The sequence below is a fragment of the Aythya fuligula genome, chromosome Z (genome assembly GCF_009819795.1).
Source record: "Aythya fuligula isolate bAytFul2 chromosome Z, bAytFul2.pri, whole genome shotgun sequence".
NCBI lineage: Eukaryota > Metazoa > Chordata > Aves > Anseriformes > Anatidae > Aythya > Aythya fuligula.
The window spans coordinates 56,375,578-56,391,541 of record NC_045593.1 but is presented as its reverse complement, the minus strand read 5'-3'; the positions used below and the strand labels follow the sequence as shown (position 1 = coordinate 56,391,541).

General features: G+C 41.9%; 1 protein-coding gene across 1 annotated transcript in view; it reads left to right on the top strand.

Moving 5' to 3' along the window:
• Nucleotides 1-15,367, top strand: part of SHB (SH2 domain containing adaptor protein B) — a 75,375-nt gene extending 60,008 nt beyond the window's left edge. The window contains exon 6 of the mRNA XM_032206389.1: nt 12,565-15,367. Within this exon, the coding sequence (XP_032062280.1) occupies nt 12,565-12,748 (184 nt within the window). The 3' untranslated portion in view covers nt 12,749-15,367. The remainder of the gene's footprint in view (nt 1-12,564) is intronic.
• The last annotated feature ends 597 nt before the right edge of the window (nt 15,368-15,964 follow it).

Below are 15,964 nucleotides of genomic sequence, written 5' to 3'. Positions count from 1 at the left end.
GCCGTGATTTTAGTAAATTCATTGTCAAGTAAATTGAAAATGATTATAGGAGGTTGTGTCGGGATATAGACTGTCCTCAAGACCTACAGTTTTGTGATTATGTTCATAGTCATCATGTCCCATGGGAGCAGCAGCCAGGTATTTGATGTCTGTTTCTCGGAGGCTTTTGGACCACAAGTCTACTAGCCCTGTTTCCCCAAAACTGTGCCGCTGCTTCTGGTACCATTACAGTAACTTCTGTTTGATTTATTTATTTTTTCCCATGTAAGCTGCTTGCTGGATAATGTGTTACTCTCCACACTGTGCTATTTATTCTCTCTACCTGTGAGAGCATTTTCTTTACCTTGAAAATTAAGGGGTGTCCTGATTGCCAGCCATGTGCCATGGTGGTATGTTTTGCAGGAAAGGCTGGGGCCTTTATTGCTGACCAGAGAGTAGGTGTCATTTTCCCTGACATGTGAAGAAAGGAGGTTCCTTCTGCTTGCAGTGTGTTATTACCTGCACCAGAATTTACTTGAAAGTCTCACTGGAGGCATGTCTCTTCCCAAACGCTTTACAAGACTTTGGGAATACTCCATAAAGTTTGACTATAGCTTGATCTTTGTTCTTTTTGTTTCAGTATTACCTTGCTCCTGTGAGGGAGAGGGAACAAAATGCAAGTTACATTCACATTTGCCCAGCCATTGCTGTTATGTAGTACAACCATGTTCTGCTAGAACAAATAGAAAATAAGAGAATAATCTGGTGGGTTAATAAATAAATGAAACATTTCTAATTTGCAGGGTGTTGTCATGGTTGCAGTGAAGCAGCACGTTAATTTATCAGTAAAGTTTCCTTTTCACATATACATCAGTGCCAGAATAGGACACTGTTAAATAAAACTATGAACAGAGTGAAGGCTCAGTATTTTATTGCTATTGCCAGCTAAACAAATCTCTAATAATTCAAATGTACATTGGATGAAGTTGCAGCTGTCCAACTAGAACCACATACCAGAGCAACACATTTTAGAAAACAAGTATTGTCTTCCTCTTTCAAAAACATCTGCAACCTTTCTTTCCTAAGAGGATTTCTGTCAGTAATAAGGAGCTGCAACACAATATTGTCACAAAATGACAGTGAGGCTGGCATGGAGCATCAGTATCTTTTTCAGGCCAGCAGGGAAGGAAGAATAGCATGTTTCATACTTGAGTTATATCTAAGTTGTGAATGGCTTCATGGATGACTCTTGCAACATCTACATTTATCCGTGAGTCTCTTGCAGAATGCCTGCAGGCAGGAAAATGGATAGCAGTTGATAAAACTGATTTTATGTGGTGAGAAGGAATTTGTGTTGTGTTTTTTTTATATATTATTATTATTATTATTATTATTATTAACTCAGTGACAAGTAGCTAAATTACAGGTCTGGGTGAAGATATAATCTTGAGTGACAAAAAACCATGCTTAGTGGGGCAGTCTATCACTAGGCATACAGGGTAGGGGACCCAAGAACTTATTTCCATCTGTGTGTTCGTGCTTTATCCTATTATCCTTGCATATTTTATATGACTCAGACTCCCTGAGCTTGCACCTCAGAGAGGCTGGTTCTGGACTCACTCATCTCCTGTGGTACCTACCTCTTTCCCCCAGAAAGAGGGGAAAGATTTATAGGATGTCCCCATCCTATAAACAGAAGACAAACAGTTACTGGGTAGACTACAGTCAGTAACTCCAGGAGTGTCTATTTTGTCTGTCCTGGACCAACGTTGAATCCTCTGAGGCTATGCTAGGTCTCCAGGACTGTAAAACGGTGCTGGAAAAACAAACAAGGTATTTAAGTGTAACAAAGAAAGACTCATAAAATTATGGACGACTGTCTGAGGTATGGGAGAGAAGGGAGTACTGCCCCACGGCTGGGCACAGACCCAAGTAAAACCTGTTGGTGTGCAGTCATTGGTCTCCAGCCAAAATGAAGGGGTTCGTGTTGCAACAGGAGAACTGGGATGCATACTAGAGTTGCATCTCAGAGTCCAGCTTGATTGGGTATTTTCTGTGGGGATGCTCGGGTTGCCTCTGGGTACTGCCTTAGGCCTATATCCTCAGTTCAGCTGTATTGAAATGGAAGTTCAGGTGGCAGCAGCAGAGACCTAAAGAAATGGGTATGCTGTGACTGGTGTGACTATGTGTGGAATGTGGGAAAACAGTGCTGAAGCTGAAGGCTGTGGAGGTGGGCCCTCCAGTCTTGCTCTGTCAGTGCACTGGAGTAGATTTGCAAAATCTAATTATTAAATTTGTTCTTTGTCATCTAATTGTGGTACATCTTGCTGTCACTTTCTTTCACCCTTTCCTCAATTTTATTATACTTTAATGTTCTGAAGTGTATGTGGCTGTCTGTGGTCGGTGTCCTCCCGATACTCTGAGCATCCTGGCTGTGGTTCTTCACACTTGCTAACACGGGTTTGGCTGGTACAAGTATGGTGGCAGGCCTGAGAAGCTTCTATGTTGCTTTTACTACTTTTTTTTTTTTTTTTCTTTTTTCCCATGTGGACTATAAGCTTTTCACAACAATTTGTGTGCAGGGGATACAGTAAACCCTCTGGTGGGACAAATCTAGTGACTGTGGGCTCCCTTTATTTTTTATTGTTGTTGTGGGGGGTGGGGGGTTTGTTCTTCCTTTACACCCCTTTCCTGGTGTGCCTGTAACTGATAAAGCACACAGTTTCTATTCCTCAGACCATTAACCATCCTAACAGGCAGGCAGGCACATCAGGAGAGCTCCAGAAGCCCCAGTATTGGACAGGTATGTTATGTGAGCTGGAGGATGAGGGCACAGAGGTGATGATCTCTCCAGGATCAAGCAGTAGATCAGCAACAGGAGCAGAAGCGACATGATGTCTTATGGACCATCCACAATCCACTGCAATATGAAGAGGTAGTCAGTCTCCAGCTGGTTCTTACAGCAGATGGGAAAGTTGACATACATCTCAGCTCGTGATAGGGAGAGCTGAGAGGCAGGCAGAAGATCTGTTGACCCACGGGAGTGACTCCATGCAATAAAGTAGTACACATTTTTGAGGGAGAGATAACATCTATAGGGAAAACACTGGGGAAAATTTGAATTTATATAAACCCACATATGTACATATGAGTAAACTCACAGTATGTCCATGTTTTGTGCAAAGCATTTAATATTCAAATTTCAACTCCTGGCAAATTCTCTGATTTGTGTTGACAGCAAGCTCTTCCATGAATGTGGCTGACTTGTAAGATTATATATATGGTGATTGACTGGAAGAAGACTGTGAATTCCAGTGTTAAGCTTCTGGAACTGTGCTACTAGTGCTCTTGCTGCAAAATGTGTTTGTTTTTTTTTTTGTTTTGTTTTGTTTTTTTTAAAAAAAAGAAAAATGGCATATTCAGGGACAAATAATAAAATGGACCTCTTTGTGTAATAATGCATAAATCATTCACATTAGAGAATAGAAAGATGAAGATTTAATTTAGTTTAAAAAAAAAAAAATAACCCCATAGAAAAAGCTTCTCAAGGGTTTACTAAACTGCTAGCTACAAATGGTTCTCAAATGGAGAACTGAAACTGACCTTTGTAAAACGCAGTTCCAAACCTATTGGTACAGGAGCCAAAGGTACTTCTTGTTTCAATATCCAGGAGCACTGCTGCTTCCATTCTGGTTCATTAAAGCAAGGGTTACAATATCAGACTGGGTTGATACTGAAATCCAGTGAGTTACTTCTGTCTTCTGTGGTTGCATTGCTTGATTGATGACCCTGTGTTTTCCTTATTGTTTAGGCAAAAATGATTCTACTTAGCCATAAAAAATAGAGAAGTAGTTAATCGGGTCAGTGGGATGTGGAATTGCTTTGTGGTATGAGGTAAGCTCTAGTAACCATGTAGGTCTGTATCTTTCAGATCATTCTTGGGCAGAAGATGCAGCATCTATCCCCATTTAGCTGTTGCTCACATTCCCTAGGCATTCATATTCACTATTGTATTTTAGGTGTGGTTGTGCCCCTCAGTGACCTTCACCAGCATGTATGTGTGAGTCAGCATTTTTTCAATTCAACATTGCACATTTCTGATATGGAGCAAAAGGAAGAAAAAAAAACACTGATTTTTGTATTTAGATGGTGACAGTGATGTAGAGTCTATTGTGTAGCGTCATGTTGCCAGTTTTGAAACAGAGAGGCAGCTCTGCTCTATTTTTTTTTGTTTGTTTGTTGATTTTCGTTTTTTCCTGTCTGGCAAAAACAGAATAATGGGTTTTCCAAATTACAGCAATGTCTGGCAATGGAAATCTGTACAAGTATTATCTACATCTGAAAAGTTAGAAAGTGGTAGCACTTGCTCAATTTCATTTAATGTATCCAAATACTGCACAATGGAGAAGTCTTTGAATACCGTCTCCTCCAGCATTAGGAAAGCTTCATGTTCTGTGGTCTTTGAAGAGGGCCAGACACACGAATAGCGTGTGCCTTCAGGGCAGGAGGTGTTTGGCCCACTGATACTCTCCCAATCTTTCTGTAAACCTGTTTTTAATTACATAAGTCTAGGTAAAAAAACTTGAGACCCCTACTCATGGTGGCTGTGTCACTGTTGCCATTGAAACGCCCTGTTGCAACTCCTTAGTATTAGGTCTATTTTTTATTAGCATGTAGGGTGGTAGAAGAGGTGGAGGTAGATATATAGAGGCAAGAGGAGAGCCATCTCACAAGTATTGCAGGTGTTCAGGCACAACTCTTAGAGATACATCATGAACTGCATCACTGGAACATCTCCCTTTGTAAGCTGTGCTATGTTTCAGCCTTGCTCAATGAAATTCAGCCACCTGCTGGGCTCTAACAGCTAAAGCAGAAGCAGTAGATCAAAAAAGTGACTCCTTGGTGTACAGGGCACCAGCAAGGCTGTATCTGGACACTGCAGCTGGTGTAAGAACCCCACATAAAAGAGAGAAGTCAACATGGGAGCAAGTCCAGAGGCAGAGCCACAAGCACATAATGATGTCGTAGGAGTTTAAATAATAATAATAATAATAATTTGCTGGCATTTTGGTAGTATTCTGCCTTGTAATTGGAAGGTTACAAACTTGATACTCAGTTGTGCTGCCTGGCAGGGATAAAAGTTGACTGCTTTCTCTAAAAATGTAAGGGGCAAGAGCCTGTATGGGTTCATTTGGCTAGAGCTCATTTAGACTGCATGAAAACAGCTGGCGGATTTAGATGGCTGATTTCTATCCAAATACTGGTAAGTGTGTTGGAAGAGGAAATCCAGTGATTTGACAGTGAATGAAGTATGCCTGCTTGATGGGTGGTAATGGCTCCTTTTCTCTGGAATGAATGGTGGGTAATTTCAGAATTAGTAGTACTGCTGAATGTTTATTTACTGTAATAAAAGTCTCCAGCCTGGGGTCCTGAAGAGTAATACCATATGTTTTTGATCCTCCTGAAATCTGCTCCAATATTTAAATTTGTCTCAAAACCCTGAATGCAATTGCCTGTAGCCCTGTTTATTTGCTGGTTTTGAGGCTGTTCTGGCCACAGGGGATATGTGGTATTCAACCCTTTACAAAGTTTTATCAGGAACTCAAGAGGCTCTGCCACTGTTCAAGTGGTTGGCTTATGACAATTTTCTAAGGTTCCCAGTGCTGACATTTAACAGTTTCAGTAAGGATCTGCTTTTTCGAAGGCCCTTTGCAATGCTGTACACCACGCCTGCTCTCCATTTCCTGACTTACTTTTCAGTTTGGGGAAATGTGGCTACTTTTAAATTTTAGTTTAAGACCATTTTGCGAGTCAGCTAAATGGGCAAACTGTGAGTACAAGCAAGAATGGTCTTTGCTTTCTGTTCTGTCAGATAATTTCTGCATGGTCATTACCAGTGGGGGGAGAACAAAGCTGACCTCAGAGCCTTTTGTTTCGTTTGTGGAGGGTGGTGTATATTGATACACTGATCCCAGGGGCTTATAAACAGGTGCGTGGTTTTCCCTAAATGGCAGAAGAAACACAATAAAAGCTGTCGTCACCTATGAAATTTCAGGATTGATCTGTAGAAGAGATTCTGTTTTCAGAAATTGAGAACTCTGGACAGGTAATAGTCTTCAGATCAGTGCCACGCTTCATACCTTTTACCTAATTTAAAACGCATAAAATATTATTAGAAAATAACTGTTGTGACATAAATAAAATCCTAGTTCTCTCCTGTCAATTTAAAAGAGTTAGGGAGATTTTAGAGATTAGAGATTTTTCATAACTCTCTAAATAAGAAATTTAATAAAAGTATTTTAATATTTATTTCTAGACTGCTGTCAGTGTAAACAACTGATAGGGAGCAGGCTGTTTGCAGGCAAGAATTTTGCCACTTCTACAGAAGTCACAGAGTCGTAGAATAAGTTGTGTAGGAAAAGACCTCTTAAGATCATCTAGTCCAACCTTTAACCTAGCACTTCCTGGCACTACTACTAGACAGTAACAGTGGTTGCCAGATGCAGAATGACAGTGTCATGTGTTCTGTGCTTGAAAAATGGAAATAAGCCAGAAAAAAATATACCCAGGTAAGCCTCTTGGCTGTCTCCAGTAAAGGAATTTTTTTTTTTTTTGAAGTGATCACTCATGTAGAGAAAAAAAAAAAGCTGGATTTTGTATCTTAGAAATTTTAATTTATTTCTTTGTTGCTGTAGGTTTCCATGAAATGTCAGTTTTGTTCAAAGTGACAACATAGAATAAAATTTTGAAACAGAAAACTGTTTCAGGATGGAAAACCAAAACATTTCCAGCACTGCTACAATGCTTTTTCTGATGTTATTGGAATGCTGCTTTTTTCCCTGCCCAACTGACATTTATTAAAATGGATGCCTTGATGCAGAAAATCTGTTCTGACAAAACAGCACTTTCACCAGCAAAACCAGTGTTTGGAAGGCTTGGCCAGTTTTCCTGATTGTGAGCATGAATAATGTTTCATAGCTATTCACATTTTTTTGAAAAAAAAAATACTAGGTTTAGTATCCAATTAATATTTCGTGAATGCTCTTTTAACACAATTCAGGCATAAGATCAAACAAAGCACAGTCTGACGAGCTGTCTGCACAATCTCTGTTCCCATCCTCACTGGGTTTTGAAAACTGAAGGAAAACGTGTGGGAAAGCTCTAATTCAAAGTCGCTTGGTTTTATGGTTGTGTTACAAAACATTTTAAACAAGGTGTGACTATTAGTCATATATCAAGGATTGTGTCTGTATAAACACCTGTCCTTGAGACTTCCAAAGCAGTTTGGTGCAGGGGTCAGTGTCTAAGAGTTTTCCTGTTCTACAATTGAAACTCCTGGGAATGGTGGAAATAAGGAAGGAGTGAATATGGTTGGTAGTGTTGCTGTCACGTCACTGTCGCTGTTCTGTCAGCCTCAGTTGAACAAAAACTTGGGACGGAGCCATTGCAACATTTCAGAAATCCTAGCACGATTTGGAAGCCCCAGTGTTAAATGTGTTAAATGAGTTAAGCAAGTAAGGTTCCAGCATCTTTTGTTGCAGAAGTCTTGTGCGAGATCTATTTAAGGTCCTGGCTTTCATGAATGTGTGAATTTGGGATTGTCGTTTAGGTTCTGCTCATTGTGTGGCAGGCCTGGCAGGCTCTAATAGTTATTGCTTTTGAAAAAATTGAGAAATCCAGATTCCAAAACCAGAATGATTTACTATCAGGGACATATTTTGCTTGTACATGTAAAATTTAAGTGGATTCAAACAACACTTAGAAAACTAAGCAGAAACTGATTTACAGCCAGTTAAATCATGGCTCTTTTTCCTCATCTATCTCTGCTTTGAATTTTGCTAATCTCTCTGCTTACTAAGTTCAGGGCTTGAATTCAAAGGGCTTAGAGGAGGAGATGGAGGAGTATGACTTCCAGGTTCCTTTCTGAGCAGTGTTCCTATAATCTTCATCACTGCGCTAGCAGAAATAGCGTGGTAAGACAAGTGTAGACACATTCTGCCCATGCCAGTTACTGGGCACTGATTTTCTTCAAGCCAGGGCATACCAGGAACAAATGGGGAAGGATTGGATGTACAGCACAGCAGGATCCTTACTGGAGATGTGAACAGCTTCAACTACTTTTCACTTGGAAGTGCTTAATTGGAGGGCATAGTTTCAAGGTGCTAAGCTGGCTTTCGAATAGAATAGCTCATTTGGAAAGGACCTACAAATAGCCAGTCCAGCTGCCTGACCAGCTCCTGCCAACTTAATCTGTTCTTCACTCTGGAAGATGAGAAGTAGCTTGTTTTGTATGACTAGCTGCAACTAGTGATGGCTCCGTTGGCTTACTTGGAATAAGGAAAGCAGGTAACAGGTTCACAAGGTAACTTTTGGAAACTTAAAAAGAGTCAGGAAGGGAGGGAGGAAAATATTTGAAAACATAATCTCCAGCTCCTTAATGACTTTTGCTTTCATCCAGCAGTAAGCCTGGAATAATGCTCAGTTTGAAGAGTTCTGAACATGCAGGAAAGTAGTTGGGACAGAAACTAAAACTCAGCCCATCATTAACAATATGTGGATGAATGTTGGCTGCAAACCCTAGCAGTCAGCAAATCAGTCCATTGTCTGAATGCCGTCAGTCCTTTTCCTTTGTGAACATGCATGCACGACATTGCAAAGCTTTGAAGTCAATTTCAGATAGCTGCTGCTTGCCTCCTCTACTCCTCCTCAGCATCCATACAGAAAAACTCAGAAATATACTTCTGTCTGGGTTTTGCTTTGTGAAAACCTCTTCGGACTGGGTTTTACTCAGTGAAAAACATTCTGCTTTTTCAGGAGGAGAACCCAAACCCATATAAATACAAAGGTAGAAACAGACTGGCATGTGGGACTTTTTGTGCAACTATTCCACAAAAATAAATAAAATAAAATAAATTCTACCTGTATTTCAATCCACCTACAAAACACTACCAAGGGGAAGATCTGCAAAAGGAAAATCCAGTTTCTGACGTCTTCTAACTCAAAAAGCTGAAGAAGGAGCGTATGTGCTGATGGGGGGAAGACACAAAGGAGGTGGGACATGAGATAAGCATGCAGGTGGGGAATACCAGCTTTTCAACAATGAAAGCATTAGGCTCGCTGGCCAACTATTTCCTACCCATTTTCCAACATACTGCCTTGAAGAGAAAACCAGTGCCAGATGGAGGGATGTCAGAGATCTTACTGAATAATTATAGAAGATAGTTAAAAATGAAGATAACTGAAGGTAACTGAATGGAAGTAACCTGCGCAGTTTCTCATCTTCATGTGACCAGCTGAAAGATGAATCATTTGGGAAGTTCCACAAAGATCCCTGTTAGCAGTAATTTTAACAGAGGAGCTTTGGGGAAACAAAATCCCCTGGTGCGTCAGTCTCATGGAATTCAGCTTTCAATGGCTAAATGAGCTGAATGTCAGAGAGGGCTGCGGTGATGAAGTGGTGATATAAATGATGATTCAGTGATGGCAAGAAGAGGTCATTTGGTCATCAGCTTAATCCTCTTTCCCCACAAGTCAGTTTGCTTCACTATTGATTTTAACAACTGCAAGTCTGCCTCTCAAAAATCTGTAACAGACTGCTTGAAAAGGACGGATATGGGGTGAGATACCCTTGAGATTGGGTAGAAATCTCAGAAATTAGGGATGGAGCTTTTGGTCCTGTGAATACAAGTTTCATGTGGATTACATTAAGAGGGCTATTGTTTATGTAAGAAGAGAGTGGCCCCTCTACCTCCAGTCATATCAGTTTTGTATGCAAGGGTTTTTAAGTCATTCTACCATGAAAGGAATTGATTTAGTGTAAGTGTTGCTTGTATTCTTCATGAAAAATTCATCGAGCAATTACCAGGAAAAGTAAGAGGTGTAAGAGGTACCTATTAGCTGCAGGCAATAGGCACCAGCAGCTGCAGAATTACATGATGTATTATTAAATATCTCGCTTTTTAGGAGTGGATTGGTTTTGTTACTAAGGTCAATTTCATTAGCAGTATTTCATAGCCCTTTTGATCAAAAATTGCTTTTTGTTATGATAAAGAGCGACATCCAGCAGCGGTGTGTGTTGCATTGCGTTTCCTTTTCAAGATCACAGAGGTTAACGAGATGCGTTACCTGCTGGGGAGTTCTCTGTGATTGCAGTTCGCTCCTCAAACACGTTTTACTAAAGGGAGAAAAACGGGCAAGAAGGTTCTTCTTTTGATAAGAAATGGCGCTAGTCAAGCTGCCTTGTGCAGCATCGGTGTGAACCATAAACATGCTTTGGAGGAGTAATATAATCACAGAACCATTAGTGCTTGCCATACTTCAGCTGCTTTGCAGTGAAGGGGAAAACCAGCAGCACAAACACTCCCTTGTTTGTAAGCAAATGGTCTGAAGCTCTAACCACTGAACCAGAACAGTGCTCTAAAAGGAGTGAAGCAGTAAAGAGATGCTTAGCCCAAGAGAAATAGCTCCCAGCTGGCCAGGGCTTTAGTTGGATGATGGAGATGATCTCCACTGTGTCTGGCAAGACCGAAGGAAGAAGAAAACAAAAGTCTAATCCCTTTATTATTCTAAAACACAAGTTTATCAGAAGAAACTGTCTTCCCTGCTGCCAGGAGTCAGTACTGTTCTTCCGCCCAGGACAGGATAGCTTGTCTCCAGGCATTTTTGTCAGACTAGGGTGGACCTGAACACAGGGCAACAGCGTGTCTACAGCCCTGTCCTAATAAACTGCAAAATTTCTCTGCATACGGTTGCAAGGTGTTGTCATCGCTGCTTGGCAAAGATCGAGTACGAAAAGTAGGAGGTGAGCAACTTGCATACAGTCTGCATCTTGTAGTATCTGCTGTCACCCTGGTTTGACATCTCACCACCTTTGAACTTCTCAGATGTCAAAACCTGCACCCTTTCAGGTCTCTTTCATAAGTGTTTTGTGCCTTGCTTGAGACAGGGGTAGATTTTATTGTGCTTTCTTATGAAATAATTGCACAAAGCATATTTTCAGTTTCAAGAAAATTTTAGTTGAGAGTCATGAAGTTTACTTGAAGGTTACTTCTGATTCTTTCATCTTTTTGCTTTAATATCCAATACGTCTAAATGTTTCAAATAAAAATGTTGTTAAACTAGAAGCTCAGCTTAGTGATTTCTGGAAATATAAAAAATGGTAAAGATTAAACCATAGACTTCTAGAGGACTCTAGAAGGAAGTGGACATGTGGAGGTGTGTAGTCATACCCCCTAATCCTAGCAGGACTTGCCCTTCAGGTTGATGAGTGCTTTGTACAGGCAAAGGTAGAAAACCTGTAAGGATGGAAATCTGACCTCTCTGAGCCTGTTGTGGTGTCCTCACTGCAGGACCCCAAGGAGTTGCTTTCTTCCACCAGGTGGCTGCACTTTTGCCACGCAGCCCGGGTTGCAGCGGGCTGTCTTGGCTCCAGAGGCAGACTGCTGGTCCACGTTCTGTGTCTTGTCCACCGTGACATGGTTCCTCTTCTGGCACATCGAGCTGCAGCCTGGGTTTATTGTGTCCAAAGGCAGAAACTTTTTATGTGTCTTGGTCGAATTCCACAGGGCTTCTTTCCATAACTACTAGGTCATGTTCTTTTCCACTCACTTTCATGAACAACGTGGGAAATGGGCAAAATGAAGTGCTCCAGGCACTGTGTTCAGGACTTCAACCAGTGTGCCAAAATACACAGTCAGCAGGTGTCTTGAAGAGGAGTGTATTTCATTAAGTGTCTGTGTACAGGTGACAGGTGCCCCAGCATCAACTCTATTTCTTCTCAGTTGTGTTTTTAGCAAAAGTAGCCCGAGAAGGTCTCTAAGAGAGAGATGTTAGAAAAGTCCTGCTGACTTGCCCAGTGCAACACAGAACCTGAAGCTTCTGCTTTCCTTTTGGTAATGAAGGGGAAAATCAAACGGTGACCACTTGGCAGTGGTACCTTGTGGCACGGAGGGCAAGAAGGGCTGGCTGCAGGATGGGCTAAAGCCGAGGGGAAGCAGGAACGCCAGGGACAGAGCAACTCCGTGCAGGGAGTGAAGTTCCCCTTGCTGATAAGACACGCTGCAGCTTTCTCCTGTAGTGATTGTGTGGTGCAGGTGCTGGAGGACACCTGTGGGGCTTGGAGGTGGTGCTGGGGCACAAACCCAGCACCAGGCAAAGGCGTCCTGTGCCAACATGCCCTTCATGTGCCTCTGTGAAGAAGCCTTAGGCTTCTGATATGCCAAAACCAATGGCACCCTTTGGTCCATAACTGATGTCTGGTTGTTAGGAAAATTAAATGTTCATAGCAAAAGGGAGGGGTAACAGGATTACAGGCTGTCCTGTCGCGTGCCTCTGGGCCGGTTCCAGGGTAAGACAGCATTGTCCTCAGGTCCAGAGAGTGAAGGTGCTGAAAACAAAATACTGGATTAGGTTGCCTGAGTGTTGGACTGCCCTTGGGGTTTTGCAGGTAACAGTCACTGTCTTTTGGAGTAGTCCTGGCCTGTCACCTGGTAACTGTTTTGTTCTCCTGCATCATGAATGAGCGTGTTGTGGTGCTGCCTTACTCCCCATACACAATCATGAACTAACACTTCGCTTTTCTTGCAGGAGCAGTCAAGGTTTTATGCACATGAAACTGACGAAAACCAAAGAAAAATACATCCTGGGTCAGAACAGCCCTCCCTTCGACAGCGTTCCTGAGGTCATCCACTACTACACCACAAAAAAGCTGCCTATCAAGGGAGCAGAACACTTGTCACTGCTCTACCCGGTGGCTGTGCGGACCCTATAATACCCTAGTCTCACCCCTTCCTGTGGATGGGAGGTGAGAGGTAAGCTGGGTTGCACTAAATCCATAGCCAGAATTCAGTGCTTGAGTCTTTGATGGAGAATGGCTGCCTTTAGACTCGGGCATGTGGGCTATCTACGGAATTGTGTATGGGACTGTGTGTATGGTAACCTTATGCTGCAGCATGCCCCTAGAACTGTGCTTCTGTGTAAGAGAGAGAAACCTTACTTTGGTGCAAAGGGAACAGATAGCCTTCCCAGAGCTTCTCTGTGAATGAAAATACTTCCCAACAGAAAGTTCTTACTCTTTGTTTTAAACCGAATCAACAAGTTCTTCTCAGCTGTAAAGCACCAGCAACGTTTGTTCTCTTGCTACCCTGAGAAACTTCTCCATGTGAAAGAGTAACCTGCCCTTGAGGGACACTGGGGTGTTCTTGGTGGACCTGAGAAGGAGCTTAGCAGGCAAGTCCTTGCAGCTCTGTGGTCACTCAGCTTGGTGGGGTTTGTTTTTTAATGCCCAGAGTTTATGCCAACCCCAAAGTTTCATGGGGTAGTCAAATACAGAAATCCTATTAGGCACAAAATCTTAACAGTTTTGTGACAGCAAGTCATGATCAATTATTTATGAATAGGGAATATAATTAAAAAGTAGCTTATTATATATTTTTATCCTTTTTTGGTACAATAATAAATCTATAAGGGTTACTGTCTTCATTTGCAAGTTTCATTCATAGATGCAGGTGGCTAATTCTGTTTGGGGAAGTTGCACCCTGGTGTTTTAAGTAGTTGAGAATGAGTCATTTTAATATGTGGGTTAGTATTTATGCATGAGGGTGGTCAAAGGCTTTTACAAGGCTTTTGTAGACAAAATCTTCACTTGCTTATTTCATCTGGAGCAAACAGTTGTCACACTGAGGTAGCAGACTTACAAGTGTGTGTTACACTGCCCTTCCACAAGCTGGCCTGTACAGCTGTGCCAATGAGAATGGTGGTGTTCAGCAGAGCAGAAATTTGGCTTTCTAGTGTACGAGACATTCCTAAAACAAGGTCCCTTGACACACACTTTCTGGCCAGTGTTCATTTTCCCCACAGGCAGACACCCCCCCCCCCCCCCCCCCCCCATTGTACTTTATTCACTGCCAGCAAGAAGCGCTGCAGAAGCTGCTCTCTACCTCAGTCCTGCCAACTCGGTGCCCATCCACTTGAGAGATGTTTGGTACATGCTCTGTGTGCTCGTTGAATGCGATAAGTGAAAAACTGTAATTGTGCAAAAATTGGAACTGGGGATTCAATAGCCTGCTAGTCATCACTTTTGTGCCATCTCCCACCTATATCTAGAGTGTTGTGCATTAACCTATCGGCTGTTATAGTAGCAAACTGGTTTCATGCAGTTTAGGTATTCTACGGACTGCAAAAGGACTGTGAAATTGTGTGTTATTTAATTCAGCTTTCTTTCCTACTCTTTTCTTTTATGTATGCATAGGAGTGCAAATCTGAAAAATGTAATGGAGTAATCACTTACTGCCTGTAAAAGTAGTGCTTCACTGTATTGTCTAATCTGATAAGAACCTGAAGGATGTCACACGTAATGTCATCAGTGGTGAATGTTCTGCTGCCTGTCTTTTAAGCCTGCCTTGCTCTGTTTATGGCATCCAACACAGTTTGAACAGGAGCGGATCACACATGCATGAGGAGCCCAGTGTCACTCTGTGCCACAACGGTAGTGGGTCTTGCTGCCCCTATCTCACCCATAACTTAAAGGCAGAGGTTCTTACTGTGTTTTTTTTGAGAGAAGGGTGGTACAATGAAGTTTACAAAGAGACAACATTCCTCTCCAAGAGAAACCAAACATCCCCCCCCTTTTTTTTTTAATGTACTCACCTACATGCACTTTGTGTTTCCCTCATGTCTTCACAAGACTCTCACTCTCCCATTAACATCACCCAATTGGCAAGAGCGTACAGGCACTTTAAAGCTCATGTGTCGGAGCGGGAGTTCATGAAGGTGGCAGGGCTCACGCACGTCAGAAGTCAGATTGTATCTGCTGCAGTCTGTTCCTCTAACTGCGTGGCTCTGGCAACCCCCTCCTGCCTCCTGGGACAGAAGGATATCACTTTGCCTTTCTCACGTGTTGAAGTGCGTTTTTGAGAATCTGCCATTGTTGCTGTTCTACAGACTGGGCTTCTGTGGTGGAGGAGTAGGCATAATTGCTCTCTCTAACAGCAATTGGCAGCAGAAACCAAAATCATTGTAAACCGAGACCTTGCCCAGCTTCCTTAAGTACACTTTTTTTAGTTTGTGGAGAGGACTGTTGTACCAAATCTTTCTTGACACAGGCTGATCAAAAGTCAGTTGAAGCCAGCAGTGCCACTTTATTGCCGTCTGCAGGTTTGGGGTTGGGATCCCATACCTGACACAAATCAGGTCAATATGCATCATACAAATATGTATACAGTTTACTACGGTTTCAAGGATCAGACCATGATTCAGCAAATGGAAATCATCTCAGAAAATGTTGGTTGTCTGTGGGTAGGTTTTTTAATTATTTTTTAAAAAAACTTTTAGAAAGAAAGTACTCAGTAATTGCAGAATAAATAAAACCAGGATTTTGTTTGCACTGTAATGTTGTCTTTGTTTATTTAAGTGATTGTATGATATTTTTCCAGTGAAGGAATATTCTTCCTAGACTTTTTAATGTACATTGAAAATGCGGTGTGTTGCAGTGTGTAGTATTGCATATAGGTGGAAGATCTCGTAGTGATCATGCCTATATAGCACATTAAAATTTTATTTTAAAAAAAACATGAACATCTCCCTTTTCTTCCTCTAATTATTAATGTGTTCTCAGATTGTCTTGAACAGGGAACAGCTGAAGTGGCTTTTCAGAACAACTTATGCTTGTGTCTTAACTACGTAGTGCAAGTAGCTATTAGGCTATAGTCTGTTTTGGAGTCTGGGAAATCAGGTGGCTCAGTTCTGCCCTGAGTAATTCTCTGGATAATTGCGGCTCTGCAAGGGCTGTGCCAGAGCAGCACAGGTGCATGTATGAATGACATCGCTGTCCTGTTGCTCGAGATGCTCAGGGATGACATTACTGCTGTTTACAGCATAACGCAGCTGAATTACCTTCTGCAGATTTTAAAAGAGATGCTAATTAGGCTTCTATTTTGGTGAGTATCTTCAGCATGGTAAAAGGTCCTGAGCTGTTACAGTAGGCATG